Source organism: Halictus rubicundus, chromosome 10 (genome assembly GCF_050948215.1).
Source record: "Halictus rubicundus isolate RS-2024b chromosome 10, iyHalRubi1_principal, whole genome shotgun sequence".
NCBI lineage: Eukaryota > Metazoa > Arthropoda > Insecta > Hymenoptera > Halictidae > Halictus > Halictus rubicundus.
The window spans coordinates 1,869,531-1,892,060 of NC_135158.1; the positions used below are offsets into that span (position 1 = coordinate 1,869,531).

General features: G+C 42.0%; 1 protein-coding gene across 4 annotated transcripts; it reads left to right on the top strand.

The window, feature by feature from the left end:
* The first annotated feature begins 517 nt into the window (after positions 1 to 517).
* LOC143358221 (mitochondrial basic amino acids transporter) lies at positions 518 to 19,594 on the top strand. Of its 4 annotated transcripts, none has more exons than XM_076795191.1 (4): positions 518 to 778; positions 1,040 to 1,145; positions 1,362 to 1,489; positions 18,527 to 19,594. In XM_076795191.1, the coding sequence occupies exons 2-4, from the start codon at positions 1,112 to 1,114 to the stop codon at positions 19,562 to 19,564; spliced, it is 1,200 nt and encodes a 399-aa protein (XP_076651306.1). In that variant the 5' UTR covers positions 518 to 778; positions 1,040 to 1,111; the 3' UTR covers positions 19,565 to 19,594. The 4 variants fall into 4 exon arrangements, with proteins under 4 accessions (XP_076651306.1, XP_076651308.1, XP_076651305.1 ...); XM_076795193.1 differs by having other exon boundaries at positions 760 to 778; positions 18,531 to 19,594; XM_076795190.1 differs by lacking the exon at positions 518 to 778 and having other exon boundaries at positions 971 to 1,145.
* The last annotated feature ends 2,936 nt before the right edge of the window (positions 19,595 to 22,530 follow it).

The window sequence follows — 22,530 nt, forward strand, 5'->3', positions numbered from 1 at the left end:
TAAATTTATATTTGGTAAGCAATTGTAGATTATATTATCTAATAGTTATTGTCATTTATACTTAGAAAGTGTTAAAAATTTCATAAATTCATCGCTCATATTAATCGCTCATAATCGAAATGGCGAAATTTAAATTGTAATAAATATTACACTCTTCACTCTTCGTGTAGCTTCACCACATTTGAATTGTTTGAATAAAATTGATATATTACATTTGTCATATGCGACATAGGTATGTATTTCGATATGAGATCAAGTTGTTGAATAAATTTGTCTTTGTCTTTTCTAATTGCGAAAGTTTTCCTGTTCGATGGAGGCTACTCGTTGAAACCATTTCTTCGTCGTTTTCCAACGTAATTAAGGAAATTCTACCGAAGCAACGGCTGACGAACAGCTGTGTATCGTGTATCAAAGCAAATGTACAGCCAAATAACTTGATTGGACGACGTAAAATCGACCTCTTATCAACAGTTGACCCTCGCATCGCTTCTTCGTCGCGATAGGTCCAGCGAAGTTATTAACGTTACTGTCGTAATAACTTGATGATGTCTGTAGTCGTGTACCAATAATATGATGATAATAAAAGAACGATCTTTCCTTTGAGAACCAAACAGCTCGTACTCAGTAATCAATTTTATCCGACAAGTGGTGTGTACCGAAAGCTTTCTTTCGTCTGAATTGAATATAAAAATCAACAAAAATCGAAAGTTCCATGACTAAAGGAGATGAAAACGTTCGCTAGTATACCTTTGGAGATGTAGCGATGACTCACTATTTGGTAAGTACCAATTGCTTGTTAGTTTAATTACACAAAATAAATATCCATTCACCAGAAATGTTTGATTCCATCAGAAGCTTTTTTTGAAGAAGCATTATAAAAAACATATTTCTCATTTGTACTTGTATCGTAGACAGAAGTACGAAGACAGAGAGAGGATCAATCTTTCATGGATCGACCTTCTCTACCTGTGAAACCGAATCGATCTTCAACTTGTTTGTATCTTAGTGCACCCGTAAACGACGTAGAACACATTTACAGAAGCAGTCATTTTGAAAATACGCAGTCGCTGTACGGGTGGAAGAAACGCGTGGGTATTACATCAACAAGAAAATGGCTCTTGACTTCATCGCTGGATGTCTGGGAGGTAATTCTGGAATACCAGTACTGTGTATTATGTATTGTGTATTATATACCAACTCTAAAATCATATGACAAATGAAAAGAGTTAACATTTTAAATGTGAAAATTAAAGCAGGATTTTTATTCTCAGAAAACCGAAATGTACGGGTTTATTAATTGATTATTTAATCGATTTATCAATTAACATTCGTCAATTACATTTATGAATAATGAATTATAGGATTTGCCGGTATTGTGGTGGGATATCCTTTGGATACGATCAAGGTACACATGCAAACGCAAGACTATCGAAACCCAAAATACAAAGGCAATTGGCATTGTTTCCGTACAATCATTACGAAGGAATCGGTAATTATATAATTATACATATAGAACTCGATGATAAAAGAATTACAGTGAATCTTACTATTACTAATATTATTGAAAAAGTTACACATTTTTTCACATAATAGCCAGTTAGATGGTGTATATGTATATTTAAAAATTTAAGCGTTAATAATAATTAAACACATAATATTATAAACTGTAACGAATAGAAACTGACAATAGAATTATGCAGAATAAGCAGGCTTGTGGGGGAACCCAAAATCTCGGAATTCCCGATATGAACTCGGCTCGAGAACGACTGGGCGAATGTATGATACTTTTCGAAACCCCGAAAGTATCCGGCTCTTAGACCATATAGGTATACTTATAGACCCGGCTTCAGATAACATGCACTGTCCCATATATCATCTACCAGATGACGGTTGTGGGTAAAATGCTATAAGCTGTAGAGAAGTCGCATTACAGCCAAGCTGTAGTGTCATGCCGGGTCCACACTGAGTAGATCTGTTCGCGAGCTGTTCGCTAACAGTTCCAGGTTTGTTCGCTTGGTGATTGTGGACAGTTTGTTGTAGATTTTGCTGGGTGCACATACGAAAATTATAAAATATGTCTGAAGAAGATCTTTTACTTGTATCAGCTGCATGTTTAGCAATATAAGAAGATAGTGTTAAGAAAAAAAAAAGCGACAATGCTGACAAAGAGAAATTTTCGAGAAAACGCGTTTCTGGTGGAATATGTTTAACAAATGACTTATTAAAAAACAAAACGGGATTCAGAAATTTTGCAAAAATATTATATAAAGACTGAAAAATTACTCGGTATAATTGGACTAAAAATATAAAAAGATGATACAAATTTTCGAATAGCGATTTCTGTCAGAGATTATTAGTAACTTTACGATTTTTAGCATCGGGTGATTCCTACTCAAGTTTAATACATTTGTTTAAAATATCAAAACAAGTAATTTCTTTTATTTAATAAAAACTGAAATTGTTTAAACTTTTTAAAAAAAGATTGTATGTTTTTTCATCATCTGATAGATTCTCATATGATCTTTAAAAAAGTATAAAAGATCGAAAATGTTCTTAGATCGAAAATGTATTAGTTTAGGAGTTATTAATTCTGTCCTGAAATCCCGTATACTCTATATCAGGCCTGGTAAACGATGGTTCGTGGAACAGATCTGGCTGCTCCTCCTCTTCGCCTGCTCGGCCAGTCAGTTCCCACCAAGTCCACTCCGACTTTTCCTTCGGCATGTATATGTACATACATGAATACGTCGTAATGGTGAGTAACCTGCCGATGAAGGGATCATGTGCTTCGTGCCGAAGGAAAACGCAAAGTGGACATGGTGGGGACTAACTCGCTGAGGCCTACTCTATACCATCGAACACTGTGGTGTTGTTACAAACGCGTCCATATAGACCCGCGAATAGTACCTTTGGTGTACCGCTCAGCGAGCGAACACGCTGCAGCCGGCGAACACAAGTGTGGACCCGGCAATAGAGGGGAAAGTGGAGTCGCTGACGTATCTCATTCTGTATAAATATTTTATTTTATTACTCGTACAGTTTTACTTTACTCTTATTATTTTAAATAGTGCTAATTCATTTTGTCAATTATAATTTCGAAAAAGTTATCTCTTAATGTAGATGTTGATAATATGAAATCTGTATTTATTTCCTCATAACTTTCTTTATTAAAAAAAAAAAAGAATAGTAAAAACAGTATACAGGGTGAGTCCGAAGAAACAGAACACCTAAATATCTCTGTATACGAAGGTAGCAGGAATTTGGAGACTGCGCCTTCTCTCAATGAGTATTAGTCACTGAGCACCTTGTTCGATTGACTGGCATACACGAGGTACTATGTACACTAATCACAATTTATTTAATATCAATATGTACAAAGTGCGTTGCGAAATTCCGTGACGTATTGTATTTAATGACTTCGACGTGGCGATCTGTAGGTAGTGATCTTAGAGCGTTTTGTTCGAGTTTTTAAAGGATCTGCTCGTGTCTCGTTACGTTTCGTCTAACGTCACCTCGGTTGTGTCGTCATTGGTCGGTTGTCGCTGTAGATGGTGGAATGTTGCGTTTTTTAATTGGTCGTGGGTGTGTCTTGGGAAGTTTGGAAATCGGAGGGGGAAGCTGTCAGGAAGCTTGTCTCGTCTTGTCGATGTCTAAATTTATGGTGGCGTTCGTCGCTGTTTCTGTCCTGTCGCACGTGGTGTCCGGCTGTTTTATTGTAGGGTCTCGGTGGCCCTAAAAAGCTGTAAATTATAAAGTTCGGTACCAGTCCGTAGGGTTTCTGCGTCTGGTGTCGGGTTGTAAATCGCGCGGCCTAAGCCGCCGTACGGGCGTTTCGGCACGCGCCGTTCTTCGTTGTTGCGATCTGCAACATGCCGCCCCCCTTGAACGATTATGTTCAACTGGAGTCCCTGTCTATGAATACAATGTGTACGCGATGTGAACTATGTACGTCGATGCTTAATCTACATTATCCTATTTACATGTGTTATACGTTACGAGGTTTTTACACTAATATATACATATATAGCGCCTTATGAATATGTATAATATAGAGTATGAAATAAACTTAAATACTATATCGGTAATGGTGCTAGACATTTAATTGATCTTTTATATTCGCCGCTCGCGGTTCGTATAGTGACGACTCTGACAATATCGTCTTCTCCCGGATGAAGTTGTGTTACTCTAGCGAGAGTCCACCGCATCGCTGGTAAATTGTCGTCACGTACAGTAACGATGCTGCCTATTTCTATTTGCTCTGGTTTACGAGTGTGCCATTTTTTGCGTGTGGTGAGTTCGTGTAGATACTCCTTACTCCATCGTCGCCAAAAATGTTGTCGCATTTTCTGAACGTGTTGCCACGATGACAATCGACCAGTAGGGATCTCTGACCAGTTATGATCGGGTACAGTAATTAGTGTGTCGCCTATCAAGAAATGTGCAGGTGTTAGGACGGAAAGATCGTTTGGATCGGAGGATAGAGGTGTCAGTGGTCGGGAGTTCAAAATAGCCTCAATCTGGTTAACATATGTTAATAACGCCTCATATGATAGTAGGGTTTCGCCTATTATTCGCGTCATGTGAAATTTGAGTGACTTTACGGCCGCCTCCCAAAGTCCCCCAAAATGCGGCGAACGTGGTGGAATGACGTGCCACTGTATGCTTTCGTTGGCTAACGTGTTTGCGATACTATTGTTTATCGATTGAGATCTTACAAATGCGTACAATTCTTGCAATTCTCGTGTAGCGCCCACAAAATTTGTCGCGTTGTCCGAATAGATATGAGCGCTTTTCCCTCTGCGCGCAAAGAATCGACGTAGCGCCGCGAGAAAGGCTTCCGTTGTCAGATCGCTTACGATTTCTATATGTACCGCCTTTGTCGCAAAACACACGAAGATGGCCAGGTACACCTTTACTTTCCCGCGATTTCGTTTAATTTTTTCTTTTATGAATATTGGGCCACAAAAATCAACGCCTGAATGCAAAAATGGTCGTGTACAATTGACTCTGTCTTTTGGTAGATCTCCCATTAGGTAATCTATTGTCGTGGGTTTAGCGCGCCGACAGGTAACGCAAGCGTGAATAATGTGTTTTACCGAATTTCTGCCGCTCGGAATCCAGTACCTTTGTCGAATGGAATGAAGAGTCGCTTGGATTCCGCTGTGAAAGTTTTGCAGATGATGATGCCTTATAATCAAGTTTGTGACGTGATGGCCCTTTGGTAGTAACAATGGATGTTTTTCTGAATATGTTAGCTTGGAGTGTGCTAATCGACCGCCTACTCTCAATAATCCGTCCTTGTCTATAAATGGATTTAATGGGGATAATGCGCTACTGCTATCGTTCTGTTTGGTGATGCTATGAATTTCCTTGCCAAACCCTTCCTGCTGTGTGAGCTTTATTATTCGCAAAACGGCCTTGTTTATCTCGTCTGTTGTGAGTCCAATTGTAACGCGTTCCTTGCGCGAGCTGTTAGTGCGAAACCGAAGGCAATATGCTACGACACGTTGTAGTTTCAAAAATGATGAGAATCGCTGTAATGTTTCGCACTCTGTTTGTTGAGTAACGAACGCTTTCAGGGGGCGCATTTCCGGTATTTCCGTTGCAGTTAATTTAGTAGTTGGCCACTGACTTTCTTCAGACGACAGCCACGTGGGCCCAAATTGCCATAATCTGTCTCCTATATATTCTGCAGTTGTTAAACCTCGCGATACTTTGTCCGCTGGGTTGTCGCCTGAAGGTACATGTCGCCACTCGTATTTACTCGTGATAGATTGAATTTCCGCTACGCGATGAGAGACAAAGGTTTTTAGAGCATGTGGGGATGAATTTATCCAATTTAGTACTATTGTTGAATCTGTCCAAAATTTGATTTCGTTAAATTGTAAATGACGTAAACTGTTTAATACATTATTAAATAACTTAGTCATCAGATGTGCAGCACATAACTCTAGTCGCGGTAACGTCAATGTTTTCAGCGGTGCTACCCGCGATTTGGCACATAGCAATTGCGTTTGTATATCCCGACAGTTCCGCGCTCTTATATAAATGCATGCTCCGTACGCTCGTTCACTAGCATCACAGAATCCGTGGAGTTGTAGCGACGTGTAGTTGTTAATTACTACTTTACGTGCTATGTTTATCCTTTTTACGTATGTTAAGTCTTGACAATAGTTAATCCACTTTGTATGGAGTTCTATCGGTACTGATTCATCCCACTCTAATTTGTTTGCCCATAGCTCTTGCATAAGTATTTTTGCTCGAATTATGATCGGTGCTAGCAGTCCTAGAGGATCGAATAACTGTGCTACCTGTGATAATATAGTTCGTTTTGTTATGCGTTTTGTAAATGTGAATTCTCTGTTCGCGTAGCTTATCGAATCCTCCCGTGCGTTCCACTGTATACCTAGAGCGTTTACTGTTTCGTCTAGGTCTAAGTTAAGGTGAGCCTCCTCACATTTATCTTGTTGGCCGTCAATTAGTTCGGGGACGTTGGATGCCCATTGTCGGAGTTGAAATCCTCCCTTTTGACAGAGCGTCGTGATTTCCTCCCGAATTTTGATCGCGTCTTCGTACGTTCTCGCGCCCGTCAGCAAATCATCAACATAAAAGTCTGTACGAAGTATTTCCGACGCTATTGGGTGATTCGCGGCTTCATCCCTTGCTAGTTGGTGTAATGTTCGGATGGCTAGGAATGGAGCGCACGAGGTTCCATATGTTACTGTATTCAACTTATATGTTTTTATGGGTTGATCTGAAGTTTCCCGCCAGAGAATTTGTTGGTATTTGCGATCGTCCGGATGAATTTCTATTTGTCGGTACATTTTCGCGATATCTGCTGTCAGTACATAAACGTGTGATCTAAACCGAATCAATAGAGAAAATAAATCGTCTTGGATGGTGGGCCCGGTCATAAGTGTCTCGTTCAACGATATACCTGTCGAGGTTTTGCATGACGCATCGAACACAACCCGCAGTTTTGTGGTGAGGCTGTTGCCTTTTATTACCCCGTGATGCGGCAGGTAGTAACCGCTATCGGTCGCGGAAGACTGTGTTACGGTCATATGCCCTAAGCTTTCGTATTCTCTTAAGAATTCCGTATATTGAGATGCTAATTGAGGGTTTCGGTTAAATGAGCGTTCTAAACTATAGAACCGTTTTACTGCTACATTGTACGACTCGCCGAGTCTCGTGGTACCCTCTTTGAACGGAAGCCGCACGGTGTATCTACCTGTTTGTGTATTACGGGTACTTGTTTCTTGGTATCGTTTTTCGCATTCTGACTCTTCCTTTGATAGGGGGGACCGTTCAGGACTGTCTTCCACCTCCCAGAATTTCGCGATTTGGTTATGAAGCGAATCTAGCGCTAAATTGCAAACCCGTGAGTTTAATTTATTTGTTGTCGGTAAGTTGCCCGATACTACCCAGCCCAATCTGGTTTTTTGTAGGATAACAGACGTATTATTAAGGGTGATTTGACCGATCGCGAGCAGTTTGTAAAAAAGCTCGGCTCCGATTAAGCCGTCAATTCGCGAGGGTTTGTGGAAGTTGGGATCCGCTAAGCGTATGTTCGCAGGTATTGCTAGTTCCGCGGCGTGTATCGCTTGATTCGGGATGGATCCGCTGATCCGGGGAACTACCAAGAAATTTAGTTTGGCGGTGAATATGTTCATGCGCGATTGTATCGTGGTGCTAACAGACGTTTTAATTGTCGAAACGATTTGATTTATGCCGGTCACTGGAATGTTTATTGGATCGCGCCGGAGACCGAGCTTGGCGACTAAGTTGTCTGTAAGGAAATGCGATTGAGATCCAGAATCTAGCAAGACGCGACATGTATGAAGCTTGCCGTGTTCGTCTGCAATGTGAATCAATGCAGTCGACAATAGTACTTCCGAAGGTGAATTCATTGAACTTAGCGTGGTAGTTGGAGACAGCGAGGGTTGGTTCGATTCTTGATTGTCTATATGTAAAATTGTGTGGTGCTTTCCCTTGCATTTTTTGCACGTGGTTGCTTTACAATTTTTAGTCGCGTGATTTGAACGAAGACAGTTATAACAGAGTCCCGCTTTCCGTACCAATTCAATTCGTTGTTCTACGTTTATGTTTACAAGCTTCGGGCAGTATTGCGAATAATGACCTCCTTTGCATAAATTGCAGATACACGGAGATGTTACGCTGCTTGGATATGCGAGTGACGATTTCGAATGATTATACTGATTCTGTGGTGCTGATGTACGTTGTATGGGCTGATACGATTTTCTACATATTTCTTGTTGCGACTCTTCTAACAATTGACAACGGTCATGCAAAAATTCTAATAATTCTTTCACGGTCGGAAATGTTTTCCCCTGTGTATGTTCCTTCCATTTGATGCGAGTTTGTTCGTCTAGTTTCGAGACGATAGCATATACTGGAAAGGCTTCTAAAAACGGTTTGTCTAAGGCCTCTAGCGCGCGGTAATGTTTGTTAGCTGTATCTAACAGCTCTCGTAAGGAATTTTGTTGCGTTCTAGTGACAAGAGGCAATTCAAACAGTGCCTTTACTCTATTATTTATAATAGCGGTGGGATTATCGTAACATTTTTCTAAAATGTTCCACGCGACCGAATAGTTGGCTGCAGTGGTTTCTAATGATTCTATTTTTTCCGCTGCTTTACCTGTCAGACACGAGCGTAGGTACATTAATTTCTGTGCGTCTCGAAAATGTTTGTTATCGTGTACGGCTGATTTGAATGTATCTGAAAAACCTGGCCATGCTTCGTACGACCCGTAAAACTTAGGCAGGTGCATTGTAGGCAGTTTTACATGTAATTCGTCCGTACTCTCAGTTACGGAAGATACCGGTTGGCCCTTGCCTGACGTTTCCTCAACCTTTCTCGCCGCGTTATCGATTATCGTTTGTGCTTCCGCAATTGCCTTAAAATAAGCGTCTTCGAACTGTGTTCGTTCTTGTAACCGCGTCTCAAATACTTCCGGCCCCGCTATTACTTCTAGTGCGTCTTGAATCAAATCGAATGATTTAAGATCCTCCTGCATTCTCGCGATTCGCGTCCGCAGCTCATTGCTCGTGGATTCTTCGGCTTTATTACATTGATCTAAGTATTTACGAAACGCAGTTGCCTTTGCTTTTAGGGAAGCGCGTTTCCTAACTAGTTCTGATTCGCTCATTTGCTTAGAGTTTGACATGTTGACTAATTACGTTATATTATGCCGAAACCGAAAAATATAAAACGGAACGGAAATATGCGACTAGCGACTTACGAATCTCGTCGTTCCCCGTTGTGTACGCTGTGATTCGGCAAGCTCCAGATGAGATCCTCCTATAGATGTTTCCGCAGTTCTGCTTCCGTGACTGGTAGTCGCGATGGTTGATGACTCTCGATGATCCCGATGCGCTTCCTCGGCAGCGATGATCTCGATGTCAAATGGTCGATTGCAGTCGGCGGATGTGACGCTCCTGACGTCACCGAATCTGCTCGCTGCGGTGCGGATGTTGTACTCCAGTACAGCCGAATCCGTGATGATGATGTTCCGGACGTTGTGTCTTTGCACAACCGAATCCGGTGTTGTTGATAGGGAGGCGATGCTACAGCACCGTTGAATCCGTACCCTTTGTTCTGGATGCTGCAGAGGTGATGCTCAAGGCACGACCGACTCCGCTGCTCCTTGCACTTGCTCTTCCGAATTTCGCGATGCACGTATACTGATGGACACAGATACCACGGTACTGTGTCCGGCTCGAAGGACCAAAATTATGTATACGAAGGTAGCAGGAATTTGGAGACTGCGCCTTCTCTCAATGAGTATTAGTCACTGAGCACCTTGTTCGATTGACTGGCATACACGAGGTACTATGTACACTAATCACAATTTATTTAATATCAATATGTACAAAGTGCGTTGCGAAATTCCGTGACGTATTGTATTTAATGACTTCGACGTGGCGATCTGTAGGTAGTGATCTTAGAGCGTTTTGTTCGAGTTTTTAAAGGATCTGCTCGTGTCTCGTTACGTTTCGTCTAACGTCACCTCGGTTGTGTCGTCATTGGTCGGTTGTCGCTGTAGATGGTGGAATGTTGCGTTTTTTAATTGGTCGTGGGTGTGTCTTGGGAAGTTTGGAAATCGGAGGGGGAAGCTGTCAGGAAGCTTGTCTCGTCTTGTCGATGTCTAAATTTATGGTGGCGTTCGTCGCTGTTTCTGTCCTGTCGCACGTGGTGTCCGGCTGTTTTATTGTAGGGTCTCGGTGGCCCTAAAAAGCTGTAAATTATAAAGTTCGGTACCAGTCCGTAGGGTTTCTGCGTCTGGTGTCGGGTTGTAAATCGCGCGGCCTAAGCCGCCGTACGGGCGTTTCGGCACGCGCCGTTCTTCGTTGTTGCGATCTGCAACAATCTCAGTTACTCTTCGTTGTACGAAAAAACTTCTTAGGACAAAGTTACACTGTTTGAAGGGCCACATGTAACGGGGTAAGAGAAAAAATTTTCAAGGTAAGATGGAAAGAATTCATCCATGTAACACAACATGACCTACAAATGACCTTCAACCCAGAGAAATGGAATAAATAAAATTCAACGTGTAAGATTCATTTGCTTTATTTCTGTCACGCAAAATGTTCAAAAATATTCCCTCTCGTTTCACAATGCGTTACTCGAAGGAAGATAAGATTGACATGATTTTCATTTATGGAGAAAGTGGACAGTGTTTAAGAGAAGCAGTGCGGTTGTACAAGGACCGATTTCCTAATCGTAATTGTCCATCAGTTTCCGTTTACTCCAATTTGATAAATAAATTCCGTGAAACTGGTAGTGTTGAAAATAAAAAATGTACGAAGGTGAGAACTTCACGGCTAAATGAATGTATAGCAGCTCAAGGGAATATTTTTTAACATTTTGCGTGACAGAAATAAAGCAAATGAATCTTACACGTTGAATTTTATTTATTCTATTTTTCTGGGTTGAAGGTCATTTGTAGGTCATATTGCGCTACATGGATGAATTCGTTATTTTGTCAACTACAACATTACGTTAACGAAGATATATCATTCCATTTAAAAAAAACATCGATGACCTTGAAATCTCATTAAAAAATGACCTTGAAATTTTTTTCCCTTACACCGTTACATGTGGCCCTTCAAACAGTGTAACTTTGTCCTAAGAAGTTTTTTCGTACAACGAAGAGTAACGGAGATATTTAGGTGTTCTGTTTCTTCGGACTCACCCTGTATATGTATTGTATCGAACACACGATCCAACATTTGAAATTATCTTGTGACGTCAGTTAAAGGCGCCAGTACAGTGAATTCTCGATGTATGTCACAACACGGGTCTTGCCAGCGTAGTGTATCGTCCATTTGTTCGTTATCGTGGAGTAAATTGTAATATTCGGCGGCATACTGCCTGACAATGACAGTGGCATTAGTAGTGAAAAATGTTGGAAATACGAGGTGCAGTTTCAGACGCCTCATGACAGGCAGTATGCCGCCGAATATTACAAATCACTCCATGATAACGTACAAATAGGCATTTTAGAGACCGAACAGTCCTAAACTGGACTTTTAGGAAACCAAATTGATCACTTCTGAATTGCTCATTGCGATATTGAAGCGTCAGTTTGACTCCCCGTGAACGCTTGCAAGTTCGTATACGTATTTGAGTTTCTTCTATGTGTATGTGGTTACACAGAATCATCAAGGCGGCAAAGCGGTCCACGCGCAGTTCATATGGTACAGGCCTGAGGTGACTCGAGAACTAGGACCGTCAGAAGGGGCGTAGCAGTCGAAAATGCCTCGGAAATTGCTATTAATTCCGAAGCCTGTCTTATACCTATGCCGGGTCTATAAGTATGTATGGTCTAAGATCTTCCGGCTCCGTATGTCTCTTCGAGATCCCGAAGCTATCCGACTACATTAGTACAAACGTATCGAGATCCCGAAAGGGCGTATCAAGAAATGATCTGACTATCTCCGTATATCTATACAATACCATACATATACAGTGAATCCGCGTTATATGTCAGCAGCTCGGGTCTTGTCGCGGCCGGGGAACTATTCTTTGATTCAGTGCCGAACGTAAAAAAGGACAGCGATAGTCACCGCCATTTACAGTTCTCCGCGTAAACACGTCGTATGGGAAAGAAAGAGAAACGGAGAGTCGAAGCGTTCGGGAAAGATGAAAGACTGGCGAGAGCTCAGGCCTTTCAATCAAAAGTTAATCTTTTTTATTATGAATTATTTTTTTACGAGACTTTCACCAATATATTTCTTAAATTTTTCTGATTACAATGATACCAAACATGATACAATTCGGATCAGATTTACACTAATTTTCCAATATAATTGTAATATAACTGTCAATATAATTGTAATATAATTATCAATATGGTTGTAATATAATTGTCAATACAATTATAATGGGAAGTAACTTTCATCGTTCATTACGCAAGTAAATATGATCGCAATTATATCATATTTGGTATTATTTTTATTAGAAAAATGTTACGAATATGTTGGTGGAAGTCCCACAAAAAAAAATAGATGGAAAAGAAAGATGTTTTCTTATTGGATTAGTAGTGGCCTCCTGGTCTCACACCGATATATCCGACCCGTGTTATGTTCACACTCCTCGGCGGCGGCGGCTCTCGAGTTTCTTGGCCCCTCACGGGGTATAGGTATAAGGTAGTGAGGATAATTCCACGACGACTAACTGGGGAATCTCACAAGTACGTACATATTATTATGAACATACAGGCATATATGTTATATATAAATTATACATACATGTACGTGTGAATTCAAGAATGGAACACAAAGTGAAACAATTTTCGCTATTTCTATGAATCATTTATATGCGGTGAAGTTTTAATTACTTATTTTTATTTTAATATTACAGTGAGGAAGGAATGTTTCGAACATTTAAGAAAAATCGAAACCACTTCTATCAGAAAACGATCGGTTTCAAATAATCAAGAAATTAAAAAAGATAATACAATCAATGAATATACACAATGAAAATAATCTACTTCCGTCATGTACTTGAATTACCATTAACTGGACTGCGGATCTTTATGCAAAATAAACATTTTTCAAGCGTTGTGAGACACAAAAACTAGACAAAAGTGAATTTTATCTGTTAACCATTTTAGTAAGTTGAAAACTGTGCAATAATACTCTTAGATTCTTCTAACGTCGTTACAGTTTTGAATTACATATATTCATTTTTGTTATAAATGCATAAAATCTGCAGTCTACTAATAACATTATCATTCCGAAATTACAAGATAATGATTTCCGTAAAGTTGTGTATGTACAATACAATTTAAAATATAATATTTATTATACTCTATATACATATAATTACTTGTACATTTTTTAACTCACACATGTACAATTTGTATATAATACATTTATGTATATATCTGTATATTCATATTAATATGTAAGCATTGTGGGATTCCCGATACATCGCATTGTATGTATACTGTCACGTCGACCAGTTTTCGTTCCTGTCAAAAGGTCGGAAAACTGAGCGACACCGGGTATTTGCAGGCCGGAAGGCTGGGCCACGTTCGGTCCACTTCGGTCCACGTTTGTCCAGGACAAACGACTTCTCGCAGATTCGGTTTTCGCGAAAGATTATCGGAACGATTATTAGACACCCAGAGGTGCCGCGCAAACGACTTCCTGAGAATCGCGAAACACGAACGGTAATTCCGAATCTGCGAGGGCCGCGCAATATTCTGGAAGTCTCGCGAACAAATTCAGGATTCTACGCGGAAGGAGCTCGGGGTATTGCCCGCGGTGGGAAGGCGCTCGAAGTTGGTGCTTCCCCAATCATAAAATCGACAGCGGTGCGAGCCTCCCACGAATCCGCGACTCCGCGTTACAATCCCGGTAACGTACAACCGTCTCGCGACGGCCACGCGGCCCTCCGCTGTCCGACCGAATTCGCGTTCCCTCGACTCGCGACCTACACGAACGTTCTCTGCTCGCGATTCTCGGCCCTATCGAGATCTCGTCGTCTCGCGACGCGAATTATGACCCACGAAAACGCTACCCGAGCCAACACGAAATTATCAAAATAGTACGAAAGCTTGATCGGCGCTTACCAACGGCAACAGCTTGTGACTGCGGTTCTTTGGCAGCTGCCTCTCGCTGGTTCCTATTTTTCGGCAACGCAAACTGACTTTATAATTTAGACAATCGTTAAACGACTATTACTGACTATGGCCAACGACACAGTGCCCTACTTTTCAGTGGCTCGGGAACGCGGAAGTGGGGCGTCCCTCACTTTCCTCATTCTTTTGACGCGACGCTCAGGCCTATTAGAGCCGCTATCGCGGCAGGGGCGGATCCTGTGTTACAGGGTCCCTCGGCATCCGGTGAATTGCGATCCCTTTGGCGGTTGTCCCCGATGATTGGTCACTTCGCGCGGAGGAAGGTTTCGAGCCGGTCCCGCGCGGGTCCTGGTTTATCTCAGGGCGAGACAGCGACGGGGTGGAGATGATCTTGTTCGGTGTCTCAGTGCGGAATCTCCTCCGGAGCCGGTCCTGTGAGCGTCTCTGTGAGGTTCCTCGCGTTCCTTGGGGTGTTACGGTCCCGAAAATTCGCGTCGCGCCAAGTGGCGCGGCGTTCAAAACGCGTTAAATCTCGTCCCTTGGGTTTCCGGCTCGCGACTGCATCGTTTTCGCATCGGCACTGCCAGAGGGCAGCCCGGCCTCTCTTTTGTGGGGCGGCGGCACGGTGGCGCGTAGGTTGCACGTTGTGCGCCTGCGCCAAGTCGCATGCGGATGGAACGAGTCGCGTTCGCCGTCAATTCTTCCTTCTTCTCTGGGGCTTCTTCGAGAGAACCTCGCTGCGCACAGACGCGTCTTGTCTTCAAAAAGTTTACTCTGCGGCGTAGTACCGCACGACCGTGCCGGCTCCGGACATTGTTGTCGCGATTCGTTCTCGGGTGTCGCGAGCTCTCCTTCGGAGTTTGTTCAATAAACCTCGTTATTTCGGTTGCTACCCGACGTGTCCATTACTCGTGAGGAGTGGGCCTCACGCGCATAACCTAGTTCCTCCTTGCCGCGACCACGTGGCGCGTCCATCTTGGGCGCAGTTCGTCGGGACATTTATTCCGAGCGTTCTCGCGAGAGGACGTGTGGCTTCCGGCCACTGGTGACCCCAATCTCTCGTTCGTTACGAGATCTACGTTCCTGGTCCCCACATTCGTGGAGGACCGTCGGAATACACCAATACGTACATCGGTACGCCATAAAATCCCCACACTTTACCGTTTCGGAGGGACGTAGGCAAATCTTGCCACGTCACAATACATAGTACTGTGGAGAGCAGCAATTGGGACAAGACCGTCCACACCATAGCGTCCCCTTCCAGTAAGCGTCGTTACCATGGGGTGCAAGCAAGACGCGAGACACCAGCGAACGCGACGAAAGTTCGTACTGCATGAAAGAGAGGTTGGTGGGTGAAGTAAGCGTTTGAGGAACCCCTACCGTGCCCATCATGGGTGTAGAGTGTAGATATTATCACGTTCCTTATTTTTCCGGGCCTCTTACAGAGGGGGGGGGGCGATAGGCAACTCCGGGTATTTACAGGCACGGGGGCTACGCACGCCCGCACGTAAGGCAGTCCACCCGGGATAAAACGTGGGCTCGGAAGCGTCGGTGACACGACAGAGTCGTTCGCGGTTTCAGGCGCCATACACCACTGGGTGTCATACGAAAGTACCGGATCTGGGACAATACCTCCGAGGGCACGGTCGCGAGGGCTGAATGAGCCTGCTACGGGTGCAAGATTCTACGTAGGATTGAACGGGCCGTACCCCGCGACGGGAAGGGACCTCGTAAAGAAATTGAGACCAGTTACCAAACTTTAAAGATGTTAAAAACAAACAAACAAAACATCGTCAAAATCGTCAGAGGATGCCGGTTAGAAGGCCAGCAGCAGACAGGTCGAGCGAAGCGCGTCGTTACAAAACAATACGAATACGGTACATGGTCGGCACGCTCGTACTTTCGGTTGATTACAATTGCAGAGCTCACGGCAACAAACCGTCAGCTCGATTTGGACCTGACTGCCCACTTGGATTTTCAGAATCGTTCGAAGCAACTAACAGTCAGAGCGACTGTAAACATTCGGGGCAACAAACGGTCAGCTCGATTTAGACATGACTGCCCACTTAGAGTTTTTAATCTTCGGGGCAACAAACAGTCATAAACGTTTCATGATATGAACGTACGTGGCACCGAACTATCGAAAGAATTTGTTCTTTTACAGTCACGTCGAAATTGAGCTGACCGTTTGTTACCCTGAGCTCTTCAACTTTTTCCCCTGATCTGACCATGGCACCCGAGCATATTGATGCCGCTGCTCGCACGGACTCCCCAGCACGAAAAACAGCTTTCCGTTACGCACCTCCCGTCGTTGAGGGGTTAATACTAAACCTACCGACACTTCTTGTAGACCTATTCCTGCGTGTGCGGTCAAAATGACCGGTCCTTAAAAAAAGTTATTGTTAATATAATTAAACGTAGATAATAGCCAATTTGTTGCTGACTGAATTAGTAGATAAATAACTTCCATAAAATGACGATACATATTTATTTTTATATAATTTTAATTATTTAAAAAATAATGCGATGCTTTTCCCTCGATTTGCAAAATTGTACTGTGTCGTCCACCTTTGCAGTTTGGATGTATTTGTCATGAAACGTGCGTAACTTGATAGCGTCTCATTCAATAAGGCGGCTCATTTATTTTGAGTTCGCCATGCCACATTGAGAATAGCCTTTCTTTTATACGGATTGTTTAGGTTCAGAGGAGCTATTAAATTAGAAGAGCTATTAATAAGTCCCAGTTTTTTGTAGATGAGCCTACAATTTTTTACACCTTTCTTTTAGACCAGGCCTATCCAACACGCGGCCCGCAATCTACATTTAGCCCGTTCTCCCAGTTCTTCATGCCGCTAAGATGAGAAATGACGTTCTCCCACTATTTGACACGGTCGTATCGCCAGAAACGCATGGCATTTATTTTCATCGCGGAACTATTCATATCGTATATTATGATATATGAAGGAGCCTGGGTGATGGCTTAAGTAGTGGGGGAACGGACAGATTTATGATAAGGACCGTGTGTGGCCCGCAATGAAGAAAAAGTTAGACAGGCTTCTTTTAGAGGATATTGAGACGAATTCGGCAAGGTATCATAAAAAAATATTTTTTTCTGAATCTAAAAAGACTGAAGAAAACTTTTAATCGGAAGAATTTTGCAAGATTCTATTAACACATTCGCGACGGGATATACCACCGGTGGTACATTCTTGTCTGTCTCATGGGACGGGATGAGCCACCGGTAGTACATACACAATTGTCTCATCGGTACGATAAACAACCCCGTCCCACGGCGGGAACACTAAATTCAGGCCCCGTCGCGAACATGTTAAAGAGGAATATTAAGCTACACTATTGTACATTTTTCAGAACTGTTAATAGATTAGCGTTAGTCATTTTTTACTTGATCTCTCGCGTACTGTTTGTAAACATTTCGTTCTGTGCTATGAAGCACATTATGCAATGGCAGCACGTCAAGTATTCGATAGGAAATTTCCTAGATGCTGGATCGGTCGTCACAGTGTAGTCAATTGGCCAGCTCGTTTTCCCGATCTTCGTTAGGTTCATTTTCATGGAATGCATTGAAAGAGAAACTTTATAAATAATCTCCAACAATGCCGGAAGATATGCGACAGAGAATTGTAGATGCATGCTAAACCACTAATGCAGACGTCATAGAAAGAACTAAGCAGTTGCATCTTAACCGTATACGCGATTGTATTACTGCTACTGGACACCACTTTGAGTATCGATTCAATTAAGGTAAATGATATTTTTTTAATGTTCCCTTGGTTTAGATGAAGAAGAAATACATTTTATGGTGCTTGCCGAATTCTTCTTAATATCTCCTAAAAGATGAGTGTAAGAAATTGTACAATCATCTTAAAACTCTCTTTGAACCATGTTATTGTAACTAAAAAATATTCCGATTGAACTCTCGCATAGCTCGCAGGCACAGCTACTTGCATAGCTACGGACAAGTGTCCTAGTGGAGTGGAGGTAGGCCGTAGCACAGTTGTAGCTGGCCACGTAACTGTGACAAACATGCAGTGTGACAAATAAATGCAGCCGTGCCCGCAAGGGCGTGGCTTAGTGTCCACCGTTTGGTGTATGCCCAGGGCAAGAAAATTGCTGCCCGTACGGACAGACGCTGAACAGCTCTGATATAGATAGTCAGATCGTTTCGACATCCCTATTTCTCGATACACTTTTTCCGGATCTCGATATGTTCGCATGTAAATAGTCGGATAGCTTCAGGATCCCGAAACGTATCATACTTTCGGGGGCCCGGTCAGTCTCGCCCGAAAAATCCCGACCCGACCCGAACCCGAAATCTCGGGAACCCGTACACGCCTGAGAATAAGTAATTATCTTACCTCATTCTTCTGAATGCGAACTAATACTTGTCATTTTAGGTAGCAGGCCTTTATCGAGGTATGACGTCGCCAATGACAGGCGTAGCAATGGTGAACGCAATCACCTTCGGTGTATACGGTCTGACTCAAAAACACATGGCCAACAGAGATTCCCTTTCATCGCACTTCATCGCCGGTACCATAGCTGGAATTGCCCAAAGTCCTATCTGTAGTCCGATAGAGTTGGCTAAAACTCGTATCCAATTACAGACGTCGAGCGGCCAATTTTCTGGACCTCTACAGTATCTGAAACATACTTATAAATACGAAGGTTACCGAGGAGTATTCAAAGGATTCAATATCACGGTTCTCAGAGAAGCTCCCAGTTTTGGCGTCTACTTCCTAACATATGAAGCAATAACAAGATCCTCCGGTAACGAACCAGTTTCAACACCGTGTATGCTACTAGCCGGAGGAATTGCTGGAACCGCTTCTTGGGTGCTAACTTACCCTCTAGACGTGATCAAGTCTAGAATCCAAGCCGATAACAATCGTTACACGGGAGTGGTTAATTGCTTTAGACAATCGATCAAAACCGAAGGTTATTCTTGTTTGTACAGAGGTGTGAGTTCTACGATTCTCCGAGCCTTTCCCACGAACGCCGTAACATTCACTGTGGTCACGTGGATCTTTCGAATATGTGGTCAAGAAACTCATGAGACATCCCAGACAAAGAAACTTGAAACTGTTCAAGCCGTCAGAAAAATGTCCGACGTACCTTTCCTTGAGAAATGGAACTCGTTTCCCATAGATGCTTCTTACAGTATAATAGTCCCTAGATTTACGTATTCGACATTATCAATGATGTGCATTGGTAATTCCGTATTTAAACAGCCTGTTGTGGCACAGTTTAGTAGAGGATCAGAGACGGGGATTAAACACAATGCCGTTGAACACGTTCGAGGCGATAAATGCACTGAAATTACGGAGACGTCAAAAGAAAGAGAAGATGTTGATACAGGATGTAACGAAAAGAAAGTTGAACGAAGCATTGGGAAGTGTATTATAGATACGTCTGGACTGTTGAACTGCTCTTAAAGACGCAAAATATATTGTAATGCTAAACAATTTGGAATAATTTATTTAACAATTAAATATCATATATTTCTCAGTGCAGAGATCGCAAACTGTACTTTACATTATATGCATATGTATACAGTGGGTCAAAAAAGTTTCTGTATACATTAATTCATCTCATTTATTATTAAATAGTTTAATTTATATTATTATCTAATCTAATTTCTTTTATATAAAAACATTTTAGACCAGTAATTAATAAAAAAATAAAATATATATGTTAAGTTAATCCTACTGTTCTTCTCAATTGAGCCGTAAGTTTACAAGCCAATTTTAATGAAACTTTTGTGAAAGGTAGTTCTTAGATATTCGACAATTGTCTTTTTTTATTGGTGATCGTCCAAATCGAAAGGGTGAAAACAGCACTCAGACTTGAGAGTTAAACATGTTTTATCGAATAACTTGGAAACTGTTAGAGCTAGAGGAATGGTTTAAATGGAAAAGTTGTGTATTTTTTGTAAAAATAGATCCGTGAAGACAGATTTCAAATATCACTATTTATTTAACCAATACCTTAAAAACTTTAGCTATTTTCCTTTGTAATTGTTATTCGATTTTTATACAATTTATACACATGTTTTTTGATTTTTTTCTGTAACTTAACAGTAATTATTAAATTCATAATATTTTCTCATCTCGTATGAACGCAAGGACGTGGCAGAATTTTCCACATCTCCGTCGACGGACAGTGGAGTATTTAAGCAATGTAGAAAATTTTCACTTAACTGGTTTAAAATTATTACGTCACTTATTTTTCCGGGCTTCGGACGAAGAGGCGGAACGATAGGCGACTCCGAGATTTTACAGGCGTTATGGCCAGACTATGCGCGGCCGTGCGATGCATAGTCCGCCCGGGATAAAACGTGGACTCGGAGGCTTTGATAGCGCGATAAAAGATCGTTCGCTAGTTCTCGGACGCCAGACACCGGCTAGTGTTGCATGAAAAATCGGAATTTAACATGAAGCCTCCGAGGGCACGGTTGCAAAGGCTGCACTAACTCAATATGAGAGCAGGATTCTACGTAGGACGCTCCTCGCGGCTGGAAGGGACTTCGACCTGGCGACATTCCAGGGCTCCTCGAGCTGCTTCCGCAGGGGACCATCGAATTTGCGGGGCGAGGCATCCGCGGGACATCGAATCAGCTGTTTCCTGTATCCCCTTGGTCCCTCTTCAGCGCATCCAGGTTGCCCGTACTCGGGATTCTTTTCGTTCCTCCCCGGGGAGATTTCCGGTGGTCAGGTGAAGCGGGTGTCCCCAAGTTGCAGCAGCAGAAGATGTTATTTTGGAGAAAAGGCATCCGGGCTCCCTGGGCCCAAGATACAGTCCTGAAACTTGTCACGCGATCCGACGCGACACACGAAATGTATTATTATCTCGCTTCTTATTTTCTCTGTCATCCCTGTGAGAGTGCTTGCAACTATTCCTCGGACAACTTCCACCAGAGGGTGGTCCGATCCTTCGTAATTGAATGCTAGAGACTCCTCTTCAGCTTCGGAGGGATCGTGGCAATTTTTCCACATCATAAAATGTACCTATTAACTTGTTTATAGTATTTTAACTTAAAAAAAATAATTATGAACAAATGAAAATGCTTAATACAACATTAAGAATAATATTTTTTAGTAATGTATTAATAAGAATTAATGTACTTAGTCTGAAAAGGAAATTTATTAAAATACGCTTGCTGGTAATGTAATCATTTATAAATAGGTAGCACTCCATTTTCGCTTGCTGCAGTATACTGTAGGATGAAGCCAATTTCGTCATTCTCTTCCTGTTCCTCTTCAACTTGGAATGAAATATCGCACAGTGGTGCCAAGGCGGCAAAAAATCTATTTTATAAATTTTCGATTTTTATAAAAAAAAAATTATTTTTGTATAGCCTAATAGTGCGTGCATGATGGGCCAAAGTCAGATTAAAAGAAAAAATTTTTTACGGAGATATACGCATGGTAAATAACCATTTCTTCACTCTTGGGAATTCATCAGTCTTCAGTGCGATAGTTATGTAATTACTCCGCCTACAATTGAATACTTAGGGGGCTACAAATCATATGGGTTTTTGCAAATGGCTTCAACTATTAACTGGCACAAAATTTTTCAAAAAAAGTTGTTTAACATTAAGTAATATGAACTAACCTGAAGCCTCTTTGCGTTACGCTCATTTTTTATTTATGGAGGAATACAAAAAATCCTTTGAAAAGCTTCGATCTGGAACTAATCGTTTTGGCAAGTTATAATATTGATCTATCATAGCTTTGTGCAAAAAATCATGAGACCCTTCGAGACCCTTTCGCCGCAATTTAAGTTTAAATATCAACTTTCGGAATTTCCAAGAATGAATCGCGCGGATGTCACGATTATTTAATGTTTCAGGTGAAATTTTTAATCGTAACTTCCGCACGATTCACTCTTGGAAATTCTGAAAGTTGATATTTAAACTTAAATTGCGGCGAAAAGGTCTCGAAGGGTCTCGTAATTTTTTGCACACAGTTAGATCACTATTACACCTTGCCGAAACGATTAGTTCCAGACCAAAATCTATTAAAGTATTTTTTGTATGCTTTCATAAATAAAAAATGGGCAGAAAACAGAGATTTTCGATTAGCCCATATTACTTAATGTTAACAACTTTTTACAAAATTTTTTTTGCCAAATAAGCGTTGTACCTGTGGCAGTCTCTCCACAAATTTTCAAACAAATTCGTTGGATAGTTTCGTTTTTACAGATTTTTTGCCGCTTTTTAGCCATTTGGCACCACTGTGCATCGTCCCGTTGTTAGCTCGCGTCGCGACCAGGCCCGCGCCAGTCACAGCTAGGCCCGACAGCGCGCCAATCAGCGAGCGCCAACGCCTGCCAATTGCCTCGCGACACGAGAGAGCTCTCGTTGTGGTCAACGCTGGCCTATATAGATCCGGCCGGAACC

Bases quoted from the DNA above. Each gene is read 5' to 3' on its own strand.
- LOC143358221 (XM_076795191.1), top strand. From the start codon at position 1,112: ATGGCTCTTGACTTCATCGCTGGATGTCTGGGAG. The intron at 1,146-1,361 runs GTAATTCTGGAA...AATGAATTATAG, and splicing joins CATCGCTGGATGTCTGGGAG to GATTTGCCGGTATTGTGGTG. The intron at 1,490-18,526 runs GTAATTATATAA...TTGTCATTTTAG, and splicing joins CAATCATTACGAAGGAATCG to GTAGCAGGCCTTTATCGAGG.